The sequence below is a fragment of the Ochotona curzoniae genome, unplaced genomic scaffold, assembly GCF_017591425.1.
Source record: "Ochotona curzoniae isolate NIBS_2020 unplaced genomic scaffold, NIBS_Ocur_1.0 scaffold_1037, whole genome shotgun sequence".
Taxonomy (NCBI): Eukaryota; Metazoa; Chordata; class Mammalia; order Lagomorpha; family Ochotonidae; genus Ochotona; species Ochotona curzoniae.
In genome coordinates, this window is record NW_024467083.1 from 31,952,480 (window position 1) to 31,978,777 (window position 26,298).

A 26,298-nucleotide genomic window follows, 5' to 3' on the forward strand; every position below is an offset into this window, starting at 1 on the left:
CAGGCCTCCCTCCCTTCCTTGGGGATCAGGAGTGAGTCACTGGCTCATGTGGAAACTCTGGCTCTCCAGGCTGCCTGGGGAGGGTTTCCCAGGCCACGCATGGGGAGACTTGGAGTGTGAGGGTCAATGGGGAGACTCTGGGAGTGGCTTCTCGGCTCACAGAACAGGTGTCCCTTAGAGAGCCTGCCACCTCCAAACTCCTAGGGCAACTCACCAGCGTAGGGGAAACTCTATGGTGGCTGGCTACCCTACTGCTGCTGGCTAACTCAAAACACCATGGAGCTGGGGCCTTGTGAGCTAGGACGAGCCAGATGAGGCCGCTGGGAGCCAGAGAGGATAAAAGACCCAGGCAGGGTTGCACAGTGGGTCCCGGTTTTCCCTTTGGCTGTAGCTTCCTTGGGTGGAGGTAGGCAGGCACGGCGCGGTGGTGGCCCTCCTCTTACACCTGCCCTGAGCAGGGATCCCATGCCTTCACATCATGGGAGACCCTGAACGCAAGAGGGGCCTGGGATCTTGCAGGGCAGGAGGCTTCCAGGGCCTCGGGTAGGGTCAGGTGAAAGACAGAGCCACTGCTGGTGTAGCTAAGGTGGGAGAGAGCCCCACTGTGGGGGTGCAAGTGGAGTTGGGGACACCTCTCTCTAAGGACTTGGCAATGACATTAGGGACATGAGGCCTCTGTCTAGGTGCATGACCCTGAGGCCAGCAGGGAGGTGAATCAGGAGGAGCAGGTACAGTCAGGTCATGGGGAGGCGTCCTGGGCCTGGAGCTGGGTTATGACAGGTATGGGAAAAGTCTCTCAGAAAATATCAAGGGTATGGTGGGCAGAGGGGGCTGTCCTGGACCTGGGCTCTGGATCACACCTTTGTCTGTGGCAGTGAGGATGGCCAGACCCCTGGAGCAGGCAATAGCTGCAGTGGTGTGCACCTTCCAGGAGTATGCAGGGCGCTGTGGGGACAAGTACAAGCTCAGCCAGTCGGAGCTCAAGGAACTGCTGCAGAAGGAGCTGCCCTCCTGGACCCCGGTGAGCAGCATCTCCTCCCCATGGGGTGACACACATGGGACCCTCAGAGAGCCCTAAGACAGAAAGAGGGAATCTGTGAGTGTGTGAGTATGAGTGTGTGTGTGAGCGTGTATTAGTGTTTGTGAATGAGTTGAGTGTGTGAGTGTGTGCGTGCATGCTAGGGAGAGCAGTTCTCCTCTGTCAAATGGTATCGCCATCACCATCTGCACACCTGCTGCCCAGAGGAACTGCTGGGAGGCTTGAGGGAGAGCACTGGGAAGGATACCCAGCACACAGTAGGCTCTCAGTGGAATATGACAGGTGCTCACGAAGTGATCTGGGGAGGGAGAGTTGGGTGTGGTTGGGACCTGAGGTTGGCACTCAAGGAGGGTGTGGGTTGGACCGGCAGAGGGAGGAAGTCAGTCGTATGAGGTGGGTCTACACCACTCACCCTGGCTGTCTTCCTTCCCCCTTACCATCACAGACCGAGTCTCGGGAGTGTGACTACAACAAGTTCATGAGCCTTCTGGACACCAACAAGGACTGTGAGGTGGACTTTGCTGAGTTCCTGCGTGCACTCTCCTGTCTCTGTCTCTACTGCCATGAGTACTTCAAGGACTGTCCTCTGGAGCCCTCCTGCTCCCAGTAGCCTGCAGTGCTGCAGAGGACAGGGCAGGCTCTGCCCAACTGACTCCTACACTCCCTTCCCTGCTCTTTCCCCCACCTGCTTCAAATGGGACTGCCCAGTTCACACCTGTTAGAGAACCTGAGTGCCCAGCTGGTGAGGCAGCTCCTGCCCTAGTCCCTGGCCAGCCCAGTCATCTTGTCTGTGCAGCAGAAGGAGGCAGCGGGATGTGCCATGGGCCCTGGAGATCCAGTGTGGAATGTGCCAGTGAGCCCACAAGGGCTTGGGCCTTTCAGCTCCTAATAAAGAACTGTGACCATGTGGCTCCCTTTGGTTCTTCTGAGAGCTGGGGCGGGGCGGGAGGAGGGATGTCTTGGGACACAGCCCTGCTGCCAGCTTTGTGCTCCCCTCTGGCTTTGTCCACTAGAGAAGGGGTGGGGAGACGGCGCTGAAGGAGTCAGAGCTCTGCTGTCTATGGAGAGGAGCGGCTTCAGAGCCTGCAGAGATGCAATGGCTGCAACCAGCACAGGCGCCTGCTGCTCCATCGTCTCTTGGTTCTTAGAGCAAGAGGTACCCCCTCCGCCAATCCCCTGGCCATCAAGCAGGGCAGGAGGGCAGCTTGAGGTCCCAAGGGCCAGGAGAATGGATCCTGGACCTCGTGACTGTGACCGGATGCTCCGAGCAGGAGGAGGGTGGGGTGGAGCGTTTGTTCCCTGCCTGGGGCTGTGGGAGTCCAGAGAGCAGCACTAATACGATTAGGGTGTCTGAGGTGTTTACTCCCAGTTGGGGAGGGGACCCTGTAGTGGAGACAGCAGGGAATAGGGGGTCGCTTAAAGCAAACCCCTGCCTGAGACCTCCCCCAAGGGCCTTGAGCCCCCATGCTGCCCCTCACGCAGTCCTCAGTCTCCATGCTGCCCCATCCTAATGCAGTTTCCCCACCAGCTCCCCATTTTCTCCCATTTCACTTCTGCCTCTGCACCCAACGCCCTTTCCTGATGCCATCACAAGCCCCACGCCTCCTTCCCACCCCACTCCATCACCCTGTTCAACCCACAACTGTTTCTCCTACACACCTGAGCCTTCTCCCACCTGCCAAAAACCACCCCTGCTTCTCCCTCTGTAATGGCAAGTGGGACTCCTTCACCTCCCCTCACAGCCTCCAGCACTGACTGCTCCCTTCCCCCTGGGCGTGTGCCAACTCCATCCGACCCCCAGCACCCACTGGGACACACCCACTGCCCACAGATGCCTGGCTGGGTCAGGAAGCCTTGTTCCCCAGCTGGGGCAGTGGAGAGGATACGCATGCACACACCACACCAGCACAGAGCAGGAGGGCAGCGTCCGCTCCCCCCATCCCCTTGCCATGGGCAGGGCCTGCCCGGGGTATAAATAGTCAGACCTCTGGGCTCTCCCCACTCTTCCTCTCTCCTCAGCACTTCCTCTCTCGGCTTGGTGAGTTGTGGTGTGTGGGCCTGACTGGCACGCAAGGGGTGTCCCAGGCTGAAGCTGGGTGGAAGAAGGGGCCAGCTGTGCTGAATGGATCCAGATGTGCAGGCCCTGGGGTGGGACATGTGTGTCAAAACGTGTGTGGGAAGAGAGAAGGAAGCAGGAAAGTGTGCAACAGGGTAAGCCTGTCTGAGAAACCAGGCTTGTGTGTGGAGTGGTGTGGTGTTTGTGTGTGCATGCACATGTGTGAGTGTGTGTGTGTGAGTGTGAGCTGTGGATATGCACCCTGGCTTGGGTTTGCTGTGCTGCCCAAGGCACTGTGTGCATGTTCAGATGCAGAAAGTGAAGGAAAAAGGCAACTGAGCGCTTTTGTCTGCTTCTGCCCCGTGAGCCTCCACTCAGCACACAGAGCTCAGGCCGGGAGAGCTTGGCCTGGCATCTGCCCTGTGCACCCCTGTCTTGGCTACCTCCCTGGCCCCTCCCAACAATGGGCTTGGTGCTAAGCAGCTGGTTTTTTCCGCTACAGGCCTCTGGGCAGGCCTCCAGCTGCCACACCCAGTGCTGGGAGGGAGCAGCATGGGCTGGGGCAGCCTTTGTGGCTGTGTTGTGGGGGTGGAAGGGATGGCAGGATAGAGTGGATGGAGGAGGGGAGGCCGAGGCATACATTAGGGGGTGGGCCTGGAACTTACTGTCTGGATCCCCAGATTCAGTGTCCAGGGCTCGCAAAAGTCTGCATTCCCCAGGATGTGTCTCCCATCATGTACCCCCTTCCTGCTGGCAGCTGTGCCCGCCTCTCTGGGTGCCTCCCGGGAGGAATGCAGTTGACTGCCCAAGGGCCCCTTGAGAGATAGCAGTGCAAAGGGCGCATTCTGCACCCCTGTGGCTAGGCAGTGGGGAGACTGGGATGCCCCATGCCTCCTGCCCCCAGATCCTGACAGCTGCCATGGCGTACCCCCTGGAGAAAGCCCTGGATGTGATGGTGTCCACCTTCCACAAGTACTCGGGGAAAGAGGGAGACAAGTTCAAGCTCAACAAGGCGGAGCTGAAGGAGCTGCTGACCCGTGAACTGCCCAGCTTCTTGGGGGTGAGTGGGTCCTGCCAGGGAGCACACACTGCCCACAGTGGGGCGCAGGCTCTGAGTGTCTGGGAAACTTTCGAGGGGGTATTGGCAAAGTTTGGTGCTTCTCTCTGGGTGAGGAAGTTGGGGAGACAGAGAGCCTACTCCACTTGCCTGGGGTGGGGGCCAATGTTGGGGGGATGTCCACCTCTCACTTCCAGGCCCCCAGCAAAGAAAAGGCTGAGCCAGAAGAGGGAGGTTTTAAGACAAATGCGCTACTAGGGTCTCAAGGGAAGGAGCAACAACACTTGGAGAGTGGTCCGTGTGCCAAAGTGTGGTCTGTGTCAGGACCGCCCACTCTGCCCATTCTCCACCCCAGTGGGCAAGTGCCCGAGTTTCGGTTTGGGCTCACGGATGAGAAGACACAGGTGTGGAGACAACACACACACCTACAGGCGTTTCCCACCCAACAACATTTTACACATTCACCAAACTTCTCACAGTTTACCGGAGGATGCTGCAAAAAGGACATGGAAAGTCGAGTGAAAAAGCAAGTTTATTTTGTGCAAAATTTGCAAGTTCATAGTTTTGAAGATCATACTCATTTTCTATGAATGCTTTGGAGAGTTTTGATAAGCATGGATTTCAAACATTTTTGCAGTAAAATAAGCTTATTTTAAAATCCCATTTCTGGGCCCCTCAGGTTAAGCCATCACCTACAACACAGCACCCCATGTGGGCACTGGGTCAAGTCCCTGGTGCTCTGCTTCCAGTCTCAAGTGCCAAGAAAGATGGCCCAGAGACTTGGGCCCCTGTCACTCGTGTGGAAGACCCAGGTGGAGCTCAGGTTCCTGGCTTCAACCTGGCCCAGCCCTGGCATTTGGGGAGTGACCAGGCAGATGGAAGATCTCTCTGTCTCTGTTTCCCTCTGTAACTCTGCCTTCCAAATGAATAAATGAACCTTTAAAAACAGTTCTGTCTCTACAAACCCTTTGCAGTACCCTCGTATACGCATTCAGGATGATTACCTCATTGGCTCATGAGGACAACCTCAAGGGAAGCCGTGTGGTCACTTCATTATACACCTGCACTAGACCCTCAGATCTCCTCACTCAGGGAGTAGACTCCTCAGCCCCATGTGGCCCTGAGGGTTGGAGCCTGAAGCTCGGCCCCCTACATACCAATGCTGCGGGTGCCAACATGGTCTAGCCTCAGCTTTACCCCCAGGGCTTCTGCTTTCTACCTCCAGAAAAGAAGAGACGAAGCTGCCTTTGAGAAGCTGATGAACAACTTGGACAGCAACAAGGACAACGAGGTGGACTTCCAGGAGTACTGCGTCTTCCTGTCCTGCATCGCCATGATGTGCAATGAGTTCTTTGAAGGATTCCCGGATAAGCAGCCCAGGAAGAAGTGAATGCTCCTCGGATGCCGCTGGGGCTGGCCCGAGACAGGGAGGTGGTGTTTATTCTTCCCAGTCGGTGGTGGGTACGTGTCTTACCCTGGCCCCCTTCAGACATGGGTACCATGCTAAGCAAGCTTAATAAAGAGTCTTAGCTCCTACAAGGCTCATGGTGTGCGTGATTCTGGAGCTGTGGGTTGGGGGCTGAGGGATGGGTGTGTGTAGGGGGTTGGGCTGTGGGTGCTCAGCCTCGAGCTGCAGGCCTGTGGGTGGTCCAGGAGTGCAGGCTGGGAGCAATGAGGGGTGACTAAGCGTGTGTGTGTGTGTGTGTGTGTGCATATGTGTGTGCAGGCATGCGTGTGACACAGTGGACTAGGGAGGGGTCCAGACAGGGAAAGGGACCACCAGAGACGTGGAAGGCCTTGGCTGTGATTCTGAGCCAGCCCAGTCACTCTTCCCAGCTCCTCCCAATCTTGCCACTGGCAGGCATTTGCACTGGGGCTGGGACAATGGGAAGATCACAGTTGCTCCTGGATGGGGTCTGGTGGGAAGAGAACAGGGCTGAGTCACGAGGTTGGAGGGAACATTAGGCCAGAGTGCAGAGTGTAGTGGGCTGGCATTTAGTTCTGACACTGGGAGGTCTAGCCTGCCCTACCACCTTCACACCACAGGGGGAGATGCGTCAGGAAGGACAGCATGGAAGGATAGCAGGTGGCTTTTGGACCTACGGGCTCTGCTCACAGGCAGAGAAGGAAAGGACCTCCGAAGGAAAGAGGGAGAAAGATGGGAGTGAGACTGAAGCCCAGGAGGCGCCATGCTTGGGGAAGGCGGGATGCTGGTGGTGCCCACAGATGCTGAAGTGAGTCTCAGGCTCTGCCTGGACCCTGCATGGGGCTTGGAGCGTTGGGTCCCCCTGACTTCTCATCACACCAGGCTTTCCCCCTCAACTCTCAGAGGAGGAGGTGGTGACTCAGCTATTCCCCGAGTCGGACCCCAGAGACTTGGGTAGCATGTTGGTCCAGGAGGAAGTTCGTGTTCTCCCCTCTCCTCCCAGCAGACACTGTCCTCCCTGGAGCCTCCTGGGCTGCTCTCTCTTTGGAAAGAAACTCCTGCTGCCTAGCAACCAGCCTCTGTCAGCTGGGGGTGGGGCACAGAGGGACAGCAGCAGACCCCAGGCTCACAGTCCTGCTCTGACTCTGTCTGCTGTCATCCCCGCACTGGGCAACACCCGAGTGTCCCTGGGGGATGCTGGCTGCCGACCCCACCCATGACTGCTCTAAACCCAAACCCCAGTTCCATCCCCATCTCAGGTTCTTGCCCTCACCGTGTCACCTTGTCCCCTCAACTAGTTCCTCCCTGTCCGAACTCCAACAATTCTTTTGCATGCGATTGGTGAGGTTGACAGAAAATCACTCATGTGAAGTTTTGTAAACCCTCCCGACACTGGCTGATGGATGTCCCTGACCATGCCCTTGACGGGTGAGAAAAATCACCATGTGGAGAATGGCGGGGGACATGGTGCACACCCTGTGTAGGAACCTAGGCTTTCTGGGGTTCAATCAGGTTGCCAATTTTAATTCTGAGCAGCAAGCCTCAAGTTTCTAGGATTAAAGAAGTGTGTGTGACCACCGCACATTTTGTAAACAAGAAAGGGAAACTGGCAGAGAGGCTTCTCCCCATGCCCTGCCCTGGAGATTCTGACCTGGTCTCCTGGTGTCCCTGACACATCCTCACTGGCCCCCTTTCCTCCCGCCCCCAGGGCTCCTGGGGACTGGGAGGCAGCAATAAAGGTGTGAGCAGGGGCTGGGAGGCTGTGTGTGCTGCCAGGAGTCTCTGGGCTGGCGCTCTCCTTGTTAAGTCCTTTTTGGACGTGAGGTACCGCACTACAGGGCAGCAGAAAGACCATGTAGAGGGTGACTCCTCAGCCTCCTCATTATGATACCCACAGTCCCAAGAGTCCCCGTTGGGAGTCCCTCTGTGTGTAGGAGCTTGCTTCTCTGTGCAGTGAGCAGGGCCTGATTATGGCAGCCAGACACACACCTTCTCTCATGGTTTCTGGGACAAACCAAAGCCCCTTTTGCCCCATCCCCACCCCAGGACACAGCTGGGAGGTGTTGATTGGCAGGGTGTCGTCTGTTGCACTGAAATAATAAACCAAACAGTTGGCAGAGAGACAGGCTGCTCATTGGCTCAGATGGAGGAAGTGGGATAACAAATGCTTCCCTTACCATCAGTTAACACTGTGAAAGCCCAAGACACTGGAAGCTGATAGGAAAGGTAATCTGAGCTGGGCTGGCATTGGGGCACAACAGGTTAAGCCGTTGCCTGCAACCTTGGCATCCAATATCAATGCAATGGTTGGAGTCCTGGCTGCTCCACTTCCAATCCAGTTACCTGGTAATGTGCCTGGGAAGACAGCAGAAGATGCCCCACCCTGCCACCCAAAGGACACCCAGGCTCTTAGCTTCAGCCTGGCCCAGACCTGCCACTGAGGCCACTTGGGGAGTGAACTAACAGATGCAAGATCTCTCTCTCTCTCTCTGTCACTCTACTTTTCAAATAAATAAAATAAACCTTTTTAAATAAAGGGTTTTTTTTTTTATTTTTAGAACCTCTTTGTATCAGTGCATTTTTGAAACAACATTTTAAGAGTCATCTACCTTTCTGGTTTTCTGAAAAGCTCTTATGTACAAATTTAAAACTGAATCCAGATCAATTTATTTTTAATTTAATTTTCCACAAACTTTTTGAAGAGCCCTCAAATTTTCTTATGGCTTCAAGATTTCCATGTTTACTGCCCAAAGCTCTTCCCACCCCTCAGGGACAGCCAGGCAGGTCCACTGTCCACTACATAGACAGACCCACCGTTTGTTTCACACTTTGACCTGACCACCAGCCCCTTCCCCCTGAACACTCCCCTCCCCTTCAGAGACAGACTCCCTAGACGCCTCCCACCCCACAGGCCCCATCTCTTCCCCTGCAGCTACATTTAAGCATCTCCTCCTTCCTCTATGCCCCCATCCCCAACCCCACCACCACCAGGATTCTCAAGATGGACAGGACAGATCCCTGAGCAACAGGGTCTTCTTACCGCTGCACACGGCTTCAGCCAGCTCGGCTCTTTTTGCCGTTTGGTTCTGACTCTTTTTCATCAAAATAGACACACAGGCCACTGCACTGGTCACCCTTCTCAGCTTCATGATACCTGAGAAGGAAAGAAGGCTCAATTGATTCGTGGTCCCAGGTCAGGCAGTACCCTTGGCATCAAGCATTTAACCCATATCAGAGGATGGCAAAGGGATCAGGTCACAGGGGGAGCCAGGAAGCAGAGAGAAAAGCGAGGCCCAGTCTGGCTTTCACAACCAATCCCCTCCCAAGAACCACTTCCTGAGCTCCGAAGGGACTGTGACGCAATGGATTGACCCACTGTTTAGGATGCTCATGTCCCACAGTTCAGGTGCTTGGGGCCCTGCCACTCATGTGGGAAACCCAAGTGGAGTCCCCAGCTGCTGGTTTTGCTTTAGCTTGGCCCTGGATGTTGCAGGGCATTTGAAGAGCAAGCCATGGGATGGAAATTCTCTGTGTGAGTCTCTTTCTGCTGCTCTGCCTTTTAAGCCGATGAAAATATGTACATAAAAATGTTTACAGATAATAACACAACAACTACAAGATATTTTAAAAGAAAGACCTCCAGGGGCTCCACCACTACATCAAGCTGCCCAATCCATCAGCCATAAACATCAAGCCATCACAAACATCAAGCTCCAAGTACATGGGCCTTAGGGGACCCTCCAACTATGACCAACCTGCAGCTGTGACAAGCTCACTTGTGTCCCTCCTCCCTTCCTGCGATCGCTCTGGCTGATGTCTTTTACCTGTTTCTGCCTCGAATGCCACTGCACTCACTAAATCTTCTCCTACTGCCCATGCTACATTCATTTCCCTGTTGCTCAGTCTCTCCGCTTTGTGCTGTCATTGTTGTCATTATTGTTTGGACAACTGGATATTTAGTTTAACAATAAAAAAATTCAAGCAACTTTATAGGGAAAACAACTCCCCTCCAGCCTAACCTCCAATCCCACTCCCCACAATGGCGCTCTCTCACCACATCTGTCACTTCTGGTCTCGGACCCGTCCTCACCACAGCCCAAGAGGTCACCAGCCCATGGCGCCCCACACCCAGGCCCCCGGGGGAGGTCACGGGTGTCTGATTCCTTGCTGCCCACACTCTCAAGCTTTGAAGAATTGAGTAATGGGAAGGTATGTCTACCGTCATTCAGCCAACTCCTAACACCACCTAATAAGTATTTACTGTGTTATTAATTACTATTTATTCTTACTATGTTAATAATAATTACTATTATTATCACTATCATATTGTGTTCAGTGTTATAAATACATTATTTCGCTTCAGTCTGACAGCATCTCTAACAAGAAAGCAACTGTGTCTCCATTGAAAGGTGGCACATTTGAGACTCACAGTGTCTCAGTAGCTCACCCAGTAGTTAAGTCTTCGCCTTGCTTGCTCTGGGATCCAATATGAACGCCGGTTCTAATCCCAGCAGCCCTGCTTCTCATCCAGCTCCCTGCTGTGGCCTGGGAAAGCAGTCCAGGACGGCCCAGAGCCTTGGGACACTTCACACACGTGGGAGACCTGGAAGAGGCTCCTGGCTCCTGGCTTCAGAGTGGCGCAGCTCCAGCCGTTGCGGCCACTTGGGGAGTGAATCAGTGGACAGATGATCTTCCTCTCAGTCTCTCCTCTTCTCTGTACATCTGCCTTTCCAAAAAAATAAATAAATTTTTTAAAAAAGAAAGACATATGAGAGAGAGAGAGAGTAGGAGAGATATCATACCTACTGTTCGCTATCTAAATGCCCACCACCTTGACAAGAACTAGGCCAGGATGAGACCAGCTGCCAGGAACACAACCCAGGTCTCCCACACAGGTAGTAAGAACTTAACCATCACCGATGCCGCCCCACCCCCTGCCCCCGGATCTACAAGAGCAGTAAAGTCAGGAATTGCCATCAGGTCCTCCCATGTGGAATTGGCATGTCTTAACCTCTAGGCCAAATGCCGTCTCCTACAGTGAACAACTGAGCTTCAAATTCTGGGCTGCAAGTAGCCTACTGAGTTCTGCTCTATCCCAGCCCCCAAGCCTGGTGTGGATCAGGTAGCAGGGGAGGTCCCACATCAGGGGTCAGACAGTCAGGCAGGAGAACAGGTGTCGTACAGAGCCACAGCCCAGGGCCACAAGCATAGCGAGCTCAGTCCAGATGGCTATGTTTTCCAGTATGACAATAGATGAGACCTTCTATTGCTTTCTCTGCTCAGGGAGAGACACCGGGCTCGAAAGGAGGGTCCTGAGCTGGACACCTGCCTGGTTTGGAAAGAACTACACAGAGATAATGGTGTGACCCCTAGACACTCTCAAAGAAAGCAGAGAGCCACAGGAATGCCAGCTGAGCCACTTCCCAGAAAGAGAATCAGTGAGTTTAAATGTCATGCAGTCTGGCCCAGCACAGTAGCCTAGCGGTTAAATCCTCGCCTTGCATCCATCAGGATCCCATATGAGCACCAGTTCATACCCCGGCTGCTCCACTTCCCTTCCAGCTCCCTGCTTGTGGCCTGGGAAAGCAGCAGGAGATGACCCAAAGCCTTGGGACCCTGCACCCACATGGGAGACCCAGAAAACGTCCCTGGCTCCTGGGTTTGGACTGGCTCAGCTCTAGCCATTGTGGCCATTTGGGGTGTGAACCATCAGATGGAAGATCTTTCTGTCTCTCCTTCTTTCTGTAAATCTGCACTTTCAGTAAAAAATAAATAAAGCTTTTTTTAATTGCTAGCTAAAAATTTTAAATCTCATACACAGAAGAGGCAGTTAAATAGAAAAGACACAAGAGAAAGAAGAAAACAAAAGAGCCACTGCCTTTGAAGTGTTTTACTTCCTAAGGAAGAAAGGCTAAGCCAGAGACGCTGAGTCCACTTACAGGGGACTCCTTGAGGAAACGAGCTCAGGGAGGCAGTCAGGTGCACTGACCTGCACTCAGAACCTACCCAAGCAAAAGGCCTTAGAAACAGCATTTCAGGAGATGTAGGTTCAAACAGCTCAGAATATCTGCCCTCATGGAAGGCAGAAAAAGCTTGGCCTCAAATGAGCTACCGTGTGCTGAGCAGAATCGTCAGTGACATGGCGGATAGACAGGAAAGACAAGAGTGTACAAACAGAACAGAGATGTCCATGACAGTGTCCAGGTGACCTCCAGAGACAGCTCTTGAGTCTGTGGGCGCCATGCAATTGTCCCGTCACTTGGGTGTCTCCAGACGCTTCTGACAAAGGGCAAAAGGTCCTGATTTACATTCCAGACAGCAGCCGGGGTCATGCCTAAGTCCTGTTTCCTAACAGCCTCCTCACTCCATTTGGAAAGGCTCTTTCAAAGTTGCTTTCATTGTAATTCTCCGTTTACCTTTCCAGAATGTTGGCTCCCATGAGCCAAAGGGAACACCGGGAGTTGCTGCTAATGATATAGACTTCCAGCTTTGCAACATGAAATGAATTCTGCAAATTACTTGAACCGCAATGTGGTTGTACTCAACATTACTGAACCGTGTGCCTAGAAATGACTTAAAACAGGGGTTCACCAGTGAGATCCTGAGGTAAGGCTCATGTGCCCACCCCACTCCAGCCCAGCTCGCCACGTCCAAGGAGATCCTCATCTTCAATAACCACAGGACCCACATCTACCCAAGTCCTACCTGTCCTACATTGAAGACACACAACAGCTATCATCAGGGAGGAATGCATAGAACAGTAAATGTTACATCACATGAATCTTCTGGTACGACTTTTTATTGGAGAGCGAGAAGACAGAGAGAGCTCTCATCTGCTGGTGCATTCGCCAAATGTCCACAACAGCTGGAGCTGAACTGAGCTAGTCAAGAAGGCAAGAAGGCAACCCAGATGCTCTGTGGAATGATCCTCACCAAGTCAGCTTTCCCTCTGCGCATCTGACATTCACGCTTCTGAGTGGGGGAAGAAGAAAGTATGCTACTGGGCCCGGCGCGGTGGCGCAAGTGGTTAAAGGTCCTCGCCTTGCACGCCCGGGATCCCATATGGGCGCCGGTTCTAATCCCGGCAGCCCCGCTTGCCTGGGAAAGCAGTCAAGGATGGCCCAAGGCTTTGGGAACCTGCACCCGCGTGGGAGACCCGGAGGAGGCTCCTGGCTTTGGATCGGCATAGCACCGGCCCGTTGCGCTCACTTGGGGAGTGAATCATCGGATGGAAGATCTTCCTCTCTGTCTCTCCTCTCTGTATATCCGCCTTTCCAGTGAAAAAATAATAAAAATAAATCTTTAAAAAAAAAAAAAAGAAAATATGCTACTGATTCTTTTAATAATCAGTGGATAGTCTATGTCAGTATATGTTCTATAATATAAATCATTGCTATATTATGTATCGCAGCATTAGAGGGGCAGACCTCCGGCACAAAAGTTAAGATACCACATGAAACTCTGGCATCTGATCTCACAGTGCCTAGATTCAATTTACACTCTGTTTCCAATTCCAGCGTCTGCTAATGTGAATCCTGGGAGGCAACAGGTCCTCAGATGCTGGGGTCCTGGGCCCAGTACAACAATCGAGTGGCTAAAATCCTTTCCTTGCACACAGAAGCAGAGGATGGCCCAAAACCTTGGAACCCTGCCGTTAGGTGGGAGACCCGCTATATGGGAGATTTATATAAAAATAAATAAATCTTTTTTGAATAAAAAATTTTGGGTCTCTTCAGTATTCAGAGGGAGATTCAGATTAAATTCCAGGTTCCTGGCTTTGACCAAGCTCATCCGCTGCTATTGCAGGCATTTAGAGAGTGAACTCATGAATGGAAAATCTATCCTTCTCTCTGTCTCTTTCCCGCTGCCTCTTTTTTTTTTTCAAAGATTTATTTATTTTCATCAGAAAAACAGATTTACAGAGATAAGGAGGGACAGAGAGAAAGATGTTCCATCTGCTGGTTCACTCCCCAAGTGGCCACAATGACTGGAGCTCAGCCAATCTGAAGCCAGGAGCCCAGAGCTTCTTCTGGGTCTCTCACACAAGTGCAGAGTCCCAAGGCTTTGGGCCGTCCTCAACTGCTTCCCCAGACCACAAGCAGGGAGCTGGATGGAGGGTGGAGCAGTGAGACACAAACCAGAGCCCATACAGGATCCCCACGCTTGAAGAGGGAAGTTTAGTCAATTGAGCCATTGTGCCAGACCTTCTGCCTCACATTTTTTGAAACAAAGATATATTTATTTATTCGTTTATTTTAAAATCAGAGTTTTTAAACAGGATGAGGGAGAGCTAGAGAGAGCTTCTACTCACTAATTTATTCCCCAGATGACTAGAACATCTGCCAAAGCCAGGAACCAAGAACTTCTTCCAGGTCTCCCACATGGGTGCAGGGGCCCAAGCAGTTGGGCCGTTTTATGCTATTATTCATAAGCCGTAAACAGGGAGCCAGAAATGGAGCAGCCAGGACTCAACAGGCAGTGGTTTTGCCAACTATACCAAAATGCCAGGCTCCTCTCTCTGCCTTTCAGATAAATAAATACTTTTTTTTTTTAAGGAACTTGAAACATTGTGTAGGTATTTTTTATTTGCTTACTTACTTATGTGACAGAGTTTCCACCTGCTGGCTCACTCCCCAGATGCCACAACAGCTGAGGTTAGGCCAGGTTGAAGCCAAGAGCCAGGAGCTCCTTCTGACTTCCTCACGTGCATGATAGGATTTCAAGCCAGAGCTGAACTAACTCTAATTCAGGATCCCAGAGTTTCTCCCAGGTCTCCTACACGGGTACAGAGGCCTAAGGACCAGGCCATCCTCCATTGCTATAAGCAGGGAACTAAATCCGAAGTACAACAGTGGGAACACGATCCAGTGCTCATATGGGATGCTGGCACTGTAGATGGAGGCTTAGTCTACTATACCATGGCCCCCACCCCAGTTAATGTTTTTCACATTAAAATAATATAATAATAATAATAGGTAAAAGTGAGCCTCCCAGTCAAAAACTAAGAGCTCCAGTTCACAGATACCACCATAACTCCCTTGACTACATGATGCCCTGGGGCCTGCTCATCGGTGCACTAACTGGGTAAAGGACAACATATCTCAGTCTTCAAGCACCAGGCTGGAGGCTCAGGAAGCTCAGGGCAGGGCACGGCATAAAGGCTCAGTGGCTAAATCCTCACCTTGCAAACACCAGAATCCCACATGGGTATTGGCTCTACTTCTCTTTCAGCCCCCTTCTTTTGGCCTGGGAGAGCAGCAGGAGATGGCCCAACACTTTGGGACCCTGCACTCACCTAGGAGGCCTAAAAGAAGCTCTTGGCTCCTGGCTTCAGATCAGCTCAGCTCCAGCCACTGTGGCCACTTAGGGAGTTAACTAGTACACAAAAGATCCTTCTCTCTGTCTCTCCTTCTCTCTGTAAATCTGCGTTTCCAATAAAAATAAATAAATCTTTTAAAAGAAAAAGGGGGGAAAAAGAAAGAAAAGAAAGCTCAGAGCAGGCCAGCAGCGCCCAGGGCCTTTATGTGTAGAAACCAAATTATCTGACTGTGTCCAGCAGCCTTGCGTAGGGCAACTACAGCTGTGCCCTCTGGACTGCACCATCTCCAATGGGTCACTGGAGCACCACCCTCCTGCAGCCTGCAGCCCTACTGCCAGGCAGAATGACAGAGCGCCGGCCGAGTGCTGGGCTGCGTGTACTCCTGTGGGACGTCTTAGTGCAGCCGGGAAGCCCATTAACTCAAGTGTCTGCATAGACAAAATGACTTCCTCTGCACCCCAGCGAGCATCGAATCCCTGGGGCACAAGCTGCAGCTCCTGGCTCCAGCTGCCTGACTGGGCGGGAAGTGTCTGGCCGACCCACAGGAGGCAGGCTTGTTGACTGCAAGACTAAATGATGGCATAATAGGTTCCTTGGCCAACCAAACTGCTGCATAAAACATGAAAACTCTTTTTAAAGTGCTCAAGTGAACAATTTAGTAAGATGTATTCAGAAGCTAAGTGTGAACAAAAGCAGGAATCCAGAACAGCTTTGGGGGCTGGCATTGTGATGCAGCAAATTTTGCCGCTGTTACCTACAGCATCTCATCCCATGTGGGCACCCACTGCAGTCCACTTCTTTTTTTAAAAGATTTGCCTATCTTTATTAGAAATGCAAATTAACAGAAAGGATAGATAGAGATCTTCCATCCACTGGTTCACTCCCCAAATGGCCACAATGGCTGAAGCTGACCTGATCCGAAGCCAGGAGCTTCCCATGGACCTCCTCCGGTCTCCCACATGGGTACAGGGTCCCAAGGCTTTGGGCCGTGCTCGACTGCTTTCCCAGGCCACAAGCAAGGTGCTGGATGGGAAGTGGAGCAGCTGAGATATGAATTGGTGCCTATATGCGATCCCCATGCTTGGAGATGAAGGATTAGCCAAATGAGCCATTGCACTGGGCCCAAAACATGGTTGTTTTCTAGGTAAGTTTCTAAGACATATAAGTTTACAAAACTGATCCAAGAAGAAACAGAATGACTGAACAGCACAATAACTGTGTATTAAAAACAAAACAAAAAAATGAATTCGTAGTTGAAACTCTAACAGAGAAAACTCTGGGCAAATTTTATCAAGGAAACAAGAAACAAAAAACAAACAATGAATCAAGGAACAAGCTCAGCTCTGCCTGTTGCAGACATTTGGGGATGAAGCAGTGGATGCAAGATCTTTGTCTCTCCTTCTCTATAAAATTTGATCTGCTTTTCCAATAAAAAATAAGTAAATCTTTTTTAGAAAGAAGGATTTAGGCATCCCACACTACTACAAGCATCACCCATAGAGTGTATATTTTGAAGCAGAAAATCAACAAGAGCCAAGACATCCTTGAATAAATAGAGTGTGTGGGAGGTTCGCTTTGCCAGATATCAAGGACGGTTACTAAATACAGCAATTAAGATAGTGTTGTTTTGGCAAAGAAAACAGATCAATGAAGCAGAAAAAGAAGCCCAGAAACAGACTCACCGTGCTAAAGTAACTTTTTAAAAATATACTTATCTATTTAAAAGAGTGAGAGGTAGGGAAACGTATCTTCCATATTCTGGTTCACTCCCCAAATGGCCACAGAGACTCAAACTAGCCTGGGCAGAAAGCCAGGAGCTTGGAAATAAGGAACATACTTGAACATCAGCTTAACCCTCTGCCCCATGAAGTGTGTCTTTTGTCTTCACTGCCACCCCCTTTCTTGACACAGAGTCCCTAAAACCCTTGGCATATCTGTGATGAGTGCAGAGGAGAAGGGCTGGTGGTGGAGAGGGAGCAGCGGGCATTAGAGAGGTTTAAGATGAGGCTGGTCCCCAGAAAGACCAGCAGGGAAGGGTTCAGGAGTCGGAACCCTCATTCCCTCCCACCTGCCTCTGAGCCTCCCCCACCTCCTCCCTGCCTCCCTCCCCAGGAGAGGAACTGAAGGTTAAGCCATCACCACCAGCCATCCAGTGGTGGTATCAATCATGCCTACATCTGAAAACCCCCAGAAAAAGCCCAAAGAAAACTGGGTTCAAAAAGTTTCCAGGTAGCTGGCTAAGAATTCGTGGCAGCTCTGCAGGGCGGTGCCCAGCGAGGACATGGAAGCCCCACGCCTCTTCCCATAATCACCCCGCCCCATGTAGCCCTTCCATCTGGCTGCTTTTCCTCATCCGTGGTAACATTCTTTATAAAACCAGCAAATGCAGCTGGGCTCTGTGAGCCACCCTTGCACAACAGCCAAACCCCAGGAAGCGGCCTGTTTTACAGCCAGGTCCTCAGAGCCAGGGGTCCCCATTGCACCCTGTGCCCTGAAAGGGGGGTCGGTGTTGAGCCCCTCCACCTGGAGACAGGGTCCTCCCAGAAGGCCCAGCCACTGTAGGGTGGCTCCCCGGCTGTGTGGGGGAACACACACACACACACACACACACACACACACACACAGAAGTCTGAGATCACAGAGATAAGAAGAGGAAAAGCACAACACACTTTGGTATTTGAGATCAGAAAGGGAAAATAGGCAGATGATGCGGCACAACCGGTTCAGCCACTTCTTGGGACACCCACAAGCCGTGTCACGGAGCCAGGGAGCAAATCCACCTGTAATCCAGCTTCCTGCTGAAGTGCATCCTGGGAGGCGGCAGCAACGGCCTGTCACCGACTTGGGAACTCCCCAGTGGAGCTCCTGGCTCCTGGCTTCAGCCCCAAGTGCTGTCAGTATGTGGGGAGTGAACCAGCAGAGAAGGACACTCTTTTTTTTTTTTAATAGGTTTTTACTTATTTGAAAGGTACAGTGACAGAATAAGAAGCTCCTGGCTTCTGGCTTCAGATCAAGTCAGCTCAGTGGGGAGTGAACCAGCAGATGAAAGATCTCTCCTTCTCTTTCTCTCCTCTGTAAATCTGCCTTTCAAATAAAAATAAATAAATCTTTAAAAAAATAATTTCAAGTAGGGCCTGGTACAGCAGCCTAACAGCTAAAGTCCTCACTTTGCATGCACCAGTATCCCATGTAGGCACAGGTTCATGTCCCAGCTGCTCCACTTCCCTTCCAGCTCCCTGCTTGTGGCCTGGGAAAGCAGTCAAGGATGGTCCAGGGTCTTGAGACTTACCATTCTTTTCTTGGTTTGTGTGATGTTTGTATATTATTTAGGAAATATTTTCCTATCCTAATAAGATAATATAGGAACATATATTGCATTAGGATAGGAAAATATTTTCTAAGTAAAACACAAACCAAGAAAGAATGGTAAGTTTAGTTATATTTAAGACCTTCTCAATTCTTAAATGGAATAGGAAGGTGAGCCACAAACTATGAAAGAGATTTGCAACACATGTAAGGATGAGAGCAAGAATCTGAAACGGAAACTTCCCAGGAAGGGAGATAGATAGCCAACCAACATGGATGCTGGCACTGCAACCGGTGGCTTAACCCACTGCGTTCCAAAGGCACCCCCCAGTAATGTTCGTTTTTAAAAATGAGTGAGTTTTGTGTGGTTTTTTCATACTTGAGGGGTCCTCAGAAAGTTCATGGAAATGCATATAATGAAAAACATTGCAGTGATGTCATAGCTTCTGCACCAAAGTTAACTTATCCTTCAACTTTCTCCACGTTATTGACAGAGATGGGTGACAAGTTCCAAGAGTCCCAAACATGACCTAAACCACTGTGCCAAATGACCATTCTTTCTCTCTTAACTCCATTTTCATTAACTTTTCAAAGTACTCTTGTATCTTAGAGGTAATTGATAAAATCCTGTACATTCACTGGTGCTAACATGAGTTGCTGGTGTCACAAACAGCGGCTTAACCCACTGTGCCACTAGCTCCTTAACTGACAGGTCCTCCAGGTAAAGGCTGTGACTTCCCTATAACTTGGCTCTTTCATTGGTTAGTAGTACATATTGCATATAACTCTAAATATGACAGGAGAAAATGGATAAGAAGTGTCTTTTTTAGGATTTGTTGGTTTGAAAGTCAGAGAGAGAGACAGAGAGAGATAATCCATTGTCTCAGCGGCCCCAGGATTGAGCCAAGTTGATGACAGGAGTCAGGAGACTCTTCTGGGTCTTCTGCATGGCTGGCAGGGACCCAAGCACGTGGGCCGTCTTTTGCTGCTTAGCAGGCACATTAACAGGAAACTGGATCGGAAACCCTTACAGGATGTTGGTGTCACAAGTGGCAGCTTTAGCTGCTATGCCACAATGCCGGCCCCAAGATGTGCCTTATAAAGATAAAATGTGGGGCCAGCATTGTGGCTCAGCAAGGAAAGCCACAACTTGCACTGCCTGCATGCCATATCAGAGCTATCAAAGCACTGGTTTCTGTCCTTGTCACTCCATTCCTGGTCGGACTCCACGCTTTGTGCCTGGGACAGCAGCAGAAAATGGCATTGAGTGCTCAAGGCCCTGCATCCACATGGGAGACACAGCTGGGGCACTAGGCCTCTCTCTCTCTCTCTGCCTTTCAAACAGAATTTTTTAAAGGAACAAAATAAAACGCAACACAGTTGCAAATGGCTACATTTTAGTTCAGGTTTGCTTGGCAGAGAGCAGAACCACATCCTGTGACTCAGTCCTAAGCCCCTCTTCCCTGGGCCCGCCCCAGCTTACAGAAACCGGCTGTGCTGCTGCCGGCTCAGCTTCGGGGGCCCAAGGGTGACTCGGCTGCAGGATTCACGGTGCGCGGAGCCACTCGGGCTGCCCAGCCCATGGGGGCTCCCGCTTGTTGAGAAACCAGCTGCGAATCCCCCAGCTCTGCTCCAAGCCCAGACTGGGCTGCCCTGTGTGCTCAGAAGGTTCAATTCCGACGTGAAGCCCATGAGAGCAATAAAAACTGCCGACCGATAGACCAGTGCATGAGGCACTCCTAACTCCAGCCTTGGAGGCCACACCTGCAGATTGTACCTTAAACGCTGCTCCTTTGCCCTCCCACAGCCCCGACACTCCCCCTCCCCACACACACACACTTTTTCGAGTATATCCCGCTAGCAAATGATCAGCTATTTCTTTGGGGGGGGGGGTGGTTTTATTCTTTGAATCCATGTTCCTGTTCCCCGTACCACTGCGCCAAGGAGGAAGCAAAGCCTGGTTTCCTCAACAGGTGCAACCTTACCTTCACTTTTCACCGAGGCCTTGGCCCAACCTCCCGAGAAATAATGAGGCTGTGGCCTCACCCTAGCAAGGGGTCCCCGCCCACGGAGACTCCCCGCGCCTCTGACCTGGGCAAAGGTCTTCTTCCAGCCTATAAGGGTGGGTGGCTGGAGGAGTAGGGCTCAGAATCTGTTTCGCCTTCTTGAACTTGCTCTTGACAAGTCTCAGATGAAGTCGAGCTGTTTTCCTTTGGAAGTGCATTCCTGGCATCCCAAATATGCCCCTTACCCTGGCCACCTCTGGGCGCTCCGGTCCTGTCTCTGCCGGCCCCAGGCTGGAACCCCAACCCGTCTCCGCGTCCAGCTGTCTGCCCGCGCGAGGGCGCTCGCTCCGCGCCCCGAAGTTGGAGACGCTGGGCAGCCTGAGCGGTGCAAACGGTACTTTTCCAGCGGGGACTGTGCAGAGCCATTGGCTGGGTCACGGCCATGCAAAGGCGGGTCGGGGGGAGCTGGGCCCCCAGATCCGCTTCCCGCTGCTCCCTGAGGCGCAAGGGAGGCGAGCAGCGAGGGCGAGGCCCCGGAAGGTGTGGCTCCCCACTGTTGACCAGTTCCCCCACCCAATGGGCAATGAAGACAACTTAATTCCACCAAGCTGGGCCCCAGGGACCGAGGAGGTGAGTCAGAGGAGGTAGCCCGGGGTGACCGTGTGTGCCCCTGCAGAGTCCGCCCCGCGTGCGAAACGACCACCACCAGCCACTACGCCCTGTCTCCCGGCGTCTTCTCGGGCGGGGCAGGAGGAGGAACTTGGCTCCCAGAAGGAGCCGCTGGGTGATTCATTCTGTCGAAACCGCTGGGGACCGGCTAGGTCAATATTGACGAAGAGCCTTGAGGCTGCATCTAGCCCTGCCCCGGCGACCCCCACCCAGCCCTATTTGGTTTTGTTTCTTTTTATTTGTGTGTGTGTGTGCGTATTCTTTGCACTCAGCCCTAAGTGTGAGCCAAGGAGCACCACGCACAAAGAGAGAGCAGGGAGAGAGAGAGCAGGGAGGGACTGCTAAAACAACCCGAGCAGCCACAGTAACCCCAGTCATGCTTTTCTCCAGGCCAGGCTGGGACAATTAGATCCACCCTCTCCACCCTACTAGCAGTGGAGACGCAACGGTCGGCCCTTCCCCCTCCCCACACCCGCAGCTCTTCCGCGAGCCTTTTGGACTCTAACACCACCACCTAACACCCCCATAGCGACCCACCTTCCCAAGCCCACCAGGCCTGGCTCCTTTACTTCTCCAAGCTCATCCTGCAGGAGACCAGCTGAGCCCTGCCTGACAGCCTTTTGTCCCTTAGACACCTTAGAGGAACAAGCCAGCAGCCCTGTGCCAGGACTGGGAGCCCCTGAGTCACTCTCAGAGGTTAACCGTCTGGTGGCCTGTACGGGTGGCGCCAGGTCCCCGGGGGGAATCCAAAATCACCGGGAAGCCAGGACACAAGGGTAGACTGACCCACAAAACACAAGGGTAGACTGACCCACAAACAAAATATATATTTATGTTACAATGACTGAGACAGGTTCCCCCCGGGGGTGTCTCCACCTTGCCCCGCCCCGTCTTCAGCCCTTGAGGGCTTCGTTGTAGATCATGGCCAGGGCCCCCAGGAAGGTGACGTACTCCTGGAAATTCACCTCCTGGTCCTTATTGCGATCCAGGTCATCCATGAGCTTAGCAATTTCAGCATCCTGCAGTTTCTGATGGAGTGGGAGAGGAAATGCCACTGAGCAGCAGTGATGGGGGGGAGACCGTCCCGGCTCTTCCTTTCACAGGCAGCCCTCTCTCCAAGAGCTCCTGGCTCACTGTCACCAGAAAACCACAGCCACCTTACTGCTTAGCTCTTGTTCTTCACTCATGGAAAGTGAATGCCATGCTGAGAGTGCCCCCTGCATCCCTTCCTCCCAGAGCTGGGGGAAGTGGGCCCAAGGTTCACTAAAGGCATGTGGACCAGGGCCCCAGGATGCGGTTGCCTGGGAGTCAGGTGCACCTGCCACAGCTTCCCCAACCCTGGTTCTGTGGCTGCGGGTGGGCGGGGCAGGGGAGCAGCTACTCACAGAGCCAATGGTGAGCTCCTTCTGGATTAGCTCCTTCAGTTCCTTCTTGCTCAGGGTATGCTTGTCACCTTCCTTGCCGGAGTACTTGTGGAAGATGCCAATCAGCAGGCCAATAGCTTGGTCCAGGGGGCATGCCATGGTTACAGTTGAGCTAGGGCTGGCGGCAGAGGGGAGCTAGTCAGGGCACGGAGCTCACCTCACTGCCTGCCGGGACACCTAGCCTTGACCACATCGGGTGGCATCCAGGGGAGGGGAATGGGGACAGGACCAGGATCCGGGAGCAGATGTCCAAGGGGTGGGGGCACCGTTAGAGAGCAGAGTTTCTAACTATCCCCCTCCGGAGCTTTCATGGAAGGCCAAGCATGCAGCTTCGCAGGGACCCAGGGCGGTTGCACACACAGCCTCTGGCACAGACTGGCTGGGGCACACACTGCGTTAGAAATACGCCCCAGACACACCCTCCCGCACCCCGAGAGGGAGCCGGTTACAGAGAGCCACCCCAAAGGATGCCTTAGCCCCGAGGCCTGCCTGGCGCGGTCCTGCAGCTCCAGCCCGGGGAGCCCCAGAGCAGATGCAAACGTGCAAAGACCGTGGCCGCCTGGCAGTCCGGAGCCCGCAGCGCCAGCAGCCCAGGAAGAACCCAGAACCGCCCAGGGCAGGGGAGAACTCACGGTAGCGAAAGGCAGAACAGCGCAGAGGGAACGGTCCGGACATGGGCTGGGCCGCAGTCCTACCGACCTTATAGCGGCCGGCGCCGGGGAGGCCGGCGGGGCGGACCCACCCCACGGCCCTCGTCCCGCCCCGAGCCGCACCCTGCGCCCGGACTTACACAACCCACTCCCGCCGGCCCCCCGCGGCCCCCTCCCGCCCCGCCTGCGGCTCCGGGTTGGGAGCCGGACACTCGGGGAAGTATGGTGGGCTTAGGAGGACCCCATAAGCGGTGATGTTGAGTTTCCCTAATTGACCTAACTCGGTTTGTTTTTTGGGATGCGTGACACGGTGTAGGGAAAAGAAGGGGAAGGGAGGGGAGGAGAAAGAAACAATTTCCCCTCAACTCCAGCTTCTTCCTCTCCCTCCTTAGCACCAGAGCATAGGACCACCCCCCCCACCCACCCCACCCCCCGGGAGGCAGGGTCTCTGTTGTGAGGATAGTGGGGGAGAGGGAGTCCCGGGGTGCTTGTGCCGGGAAGGTGTGTGCAGGGCGGGTGGTCTGCAGGTGCACGGCTTAAAACATCGTGCTCTCCCGCCTCCCCCGCATGCCGGGAATCACTCGCCGAGCCTCTGCCAGTTACAGTGCCCACACACCAGGGCCAAGCCCAGGAAACATAATTAGCTATTCACACTTGAGTGGAAAGTTTCCAGATTGCCTCCAGAGAAAAGATTTGGATAGGGAGAAGGGTAGACTGATTGTTGGCGTTGGGAGGAGGGAGGGTTGTTGAGGGGAGTGGAGGGCAGGACAGGGCTGGGTGGGAGCGCAGGGCAGGGCTGGGCGGGAGGCCAGGTTGTCCCCCCACCCACCATCCATCGCCCCAGGAGCCCATCGCTGCTCCCAGAGCCGCGCCCACTCACCCTGCACCCTCACTCTCACTGCACTTCCTCTTTGCTTTCTCTCTGCATCTCCTTGGCTTTCCCTGAATCTTCCCAGTGTTACGGGAGGTGTGCAAACTCAAGGCTGCAGCAGGGTCCTGGGGGCAGTCAGCAGTAACCTCCGGCACCTCCCCCCAAAAGTGGAAGTGAAGTGAGAACCCAGGAGCCTCCCACCCACAGCTATCCCAGCTACCAAGGCAGAAAAGACACCCTCAAACCCTATACACCCCCAGCGGAAGAAATCTTTATTGCTGGAAGGAGAGTGGGAGAAACAGGAGGAATAGGGGCCAAAGAAGATCTGGGAGAAGGGCTGCCAAGGTCAGGGACAAGGGTTGGCAGGATGGTCATTTGTTATCCTCCAGGAAAAAATCGTTGTAGGCCATGCACAGGGTGGTCAGGAACACCGAGTACTCCTTGAAGTCGATCTCCTGGTCGCTGTTTTTGTCTAAGCTCTTCATCAGCCGATCAATGCTGCTCTCCTTCATCTTCTGTGAGGGCCACAGGTACAGAAGGAGCTCAGCAACAGCCGCAGGCCCTGCCCCACCAAGGCCTGTGCCTCCATTCCTCCCCACCTGCCAGGGGGCTGCCCAGCTGGGAATGCCTGGAGTCCCTGGATGTATCCCAGTGCACACCAAGCAGAGCCTGGCACCAGCAAGTGACACAAGCAAAGGAACCTGGCCTCCCTCCCTCCCTCCCCGCCCCCCAACACACACACACCTCTTCCCATCCTGAGACATAATCAGCTCAGCTTTATACCAGCAGCCAAAGCAGATGGCTTAGGATGCAGGTATTCGGTTAACTTCCAGTTAGACACCACATCCCCTATCACCATGTGTCGGGGTACAAGTCCCAATTCTGCTCCTGATTGCAGATTCCTGCTCATGCAGGCCCCCTCTGTCAGTAGATAGTGGCTTTAAGTAACTAGGATCCCTGTCACCCATGAGGGAGATCCAGATTGAGTTTGCAGCTGCAGTTGGGCGTCTGGGCAATTAACCAGAGGATGGGAGCTCTTAGTGCCTCTCCACCTCTTCTACTATGAAACACAAAAAGAGTCATGATGCTTTGGGGATACAGTGGCAGCAAGCTTCATCTACAGCCTGCAGGTCTTCGTAGGGGATGGATACTGGGACTCATGGACATGGCAACTGCCTGTCTGACATAATCCTGGTCCCCAGGCACAGCTCCAGTTCTAGCCAGGCCTTCCCTTGGGCCTCTGGCCTGGTATAATTAACTCCTGCTGGACCCACAGCCCCTCCCTCTGCCCTCATTAACTCCAGGATGTGGACGCCGACAGGAAGGGCAGAGAGCAGACCTGGGGACACCTTCATCTGCTTCATCCCCCGCCTTGGGCAACTTGACAGGGTTCAGGATGAAGGCAAGGGCCAAATATTCAAGGACATAATGTGGGTGAGACATAGACCTGGTGTCCAGTTTAGCCTCTCTCCAGCCGGAAGTCCCTGGATGAGTTTCACTCACTTTCCTTGCCTGTGGAATTAATACACTGCCTACTTCACAGGCCACCTCCTCTGTCTGTCACTCCTCCCTCTCACCATCTCCACCTGTTATTTCTCCCCCTTCCTGCCCATGTTTACAAGTCACTCTTGAAGTTCATGTGTCAACACAGCCTGGCTATGTTGGCACAGGGAGGAGAACCTGATGTGGTCCCCCAGTGCCTTGGGATGTACACAGCAGGGTCCTGGATCCCTTGGTTCCCCCCTGACCCCGAGACCATAGCACAGCCCCTGCTACCCCCGCGAGAGCCTATCCCCACCATCGAAGGCTCTCAATCCCTCACACAAGCTCAAGTCCACCTCCAGATTCAGCCCTCCTCCTTCACAGCAAGACCTTGACCTAGCCCCCAGCGCAGGGTCCAGAGCTCTGTTATCCCAAGATATCCTGGTTCAGTCACACAACCTTAGGGCACCAGGGTGGTGGTGAGGGAACCTTCTCCTACCTCCCCAAGATGCAGTTCCTCCTTTATCAGCTCCTTCAGTTCCTTCCTGCTCAGGGTCAGCTTGCTGCCCTCTCTCCCCGAGTATTTGTGGAATGTGGTGACCATGGTGGTCAGGGCCTTCTCGAGAGGGGTCTCCATCACGTGTTCAGGTCTGCAGCAGGGAGAGGTGAGTGCCATATTCCTCAGGGGGCCAGAGCTCCCTGATGCCCCTTAACCAGCCCTCCACCCGCAAGGCCCTTCACTCAAATACCTAGGGGCTGGAGCCCATAATGAAACCAGAATCCTCCAACCAGGGGACCTGTGCCAGTGCTCTGAGCCAACCAGCTGCCCTGGGATGTGGCTCCTTAGGAGCTGTCAAAAGAGGGGACCTAGGGGACAGCAGGAGGACAGGATAATACCACAACACCTGCAAACTGGTGGCAGGTGGTGAACATTGTCCCTCCAGTGTGGGCGCTAGGTCACCAGCAGTAGCTCCCACCTTGGTCATCCTCCTT

The 26,298-nt window shown here is 53.2% G+C and overlaps 4 protein-coding genes across 5 annotated transcripts; 2 read left to right on the top strand and 2 right to left on the bottom strand.

Annotated features, from left to right (window-relative positions):
• The first annotated feature begins 880 nt into the window (after positions 1 to 880).
• Positions 881 to 1,702, top strand: LOC121168810 (protein S100-A3). Its single transcript, XM_040999185.1, has 2 exons — positions 881 to 1,021; positions 1,485 to 1,702. The coding sequence occupies exons 1-2, from the start codon at positions 881 to 883 to the stop codon at positions 1,647 to 1,649; spliced, it is 306 nt and encodes a 101-aa protein (XP_040855119.1). The 3' UTR covers positions 1,650 to 1,702.
• Positions 1,703 to 2,971: 1,269 nt separating this feature from the next.
• Positions 2,972 to 5,688, top strand: LOC121168367 (protein S100-A4). The gene is made up of 3 exons (XM_040998401.1): positions 2,972 to 3,077; positions 4,000 to 4,155; positions 5,378 to 5,688. Exons 2-3 carry the CDS (start codon positions 4,015 to 4,017, stop codon positions 5,540 to 5,542), a joined length of 306 nt encoding a protein of 101 aa, XP_040854335.1. The 5' UTR covers positions 2,972 to 3,077; positions 4,000 to 4,014; the 3' UTR covers positions 5,543 to 5,688.
• Positions 5,689 to 21,685: 15,997 nt separating this feature from the next.
• Positions 21,686 to 23,045, bottom strand: S100A6 (S100 calcium binding protein A6). Its single transcript, XM_040998427.1, has 3 exons — positions 22,935 to 23,045; positions 22,264 to 22,420; positions 21,686 to 21,906 (listed from the first exon to the last, which is right to left on the bottom strand). Exons 2-3 carry the CDS (start codon positions 22,399 to 22,401, stop codon positions 21,772 to 21,774), a joined length of 273 nt encoding a protein of 90 aa, XP_040854361.1. The 5' UTR covers positions 22,402 to 22,420; positions 22,935 to 23,045; the 3' UTR covers positions 21,686 to 21,771.
• Positions 23,046 to 24,099: 1,054 nt separating this feature from the next.
• On the bottom strand, positions 24,100 to 25,950 carry S100A5 (S100 calcium binding protein A5). 2 transcript variants are annotated; one of them, XM_040999008.1, is made up of 2 exons: positions 25,805 to 25,950; positions 24,100 to 24,335 (listed from the first exon to the last, which is right to left on the bottom strand). In XM_040999008.1, the coding sequence occupies exons 1-2, from the start codon at positions 25,940 to 25,942 to the stop codon at positions 24,195 to 24,197; spliced, it is 279 nt and encodes a 92-aa protein (XP_040854942.1). In that variant the 5' UTR covers positions 25,943 to 25,950; the 3' UTR covers positions 24,100 to 24,194. The 2 variants fall into 2 exon arrangements, with proteins under 2 accessions (XP_040854942.1, XP_040854940.1); XM_040999006.1 differs by having other exon boundaries at positions 24,100 to 24,338.
• Positions 25,951 to 26,298: the final 348 nt, after the last annotated feature.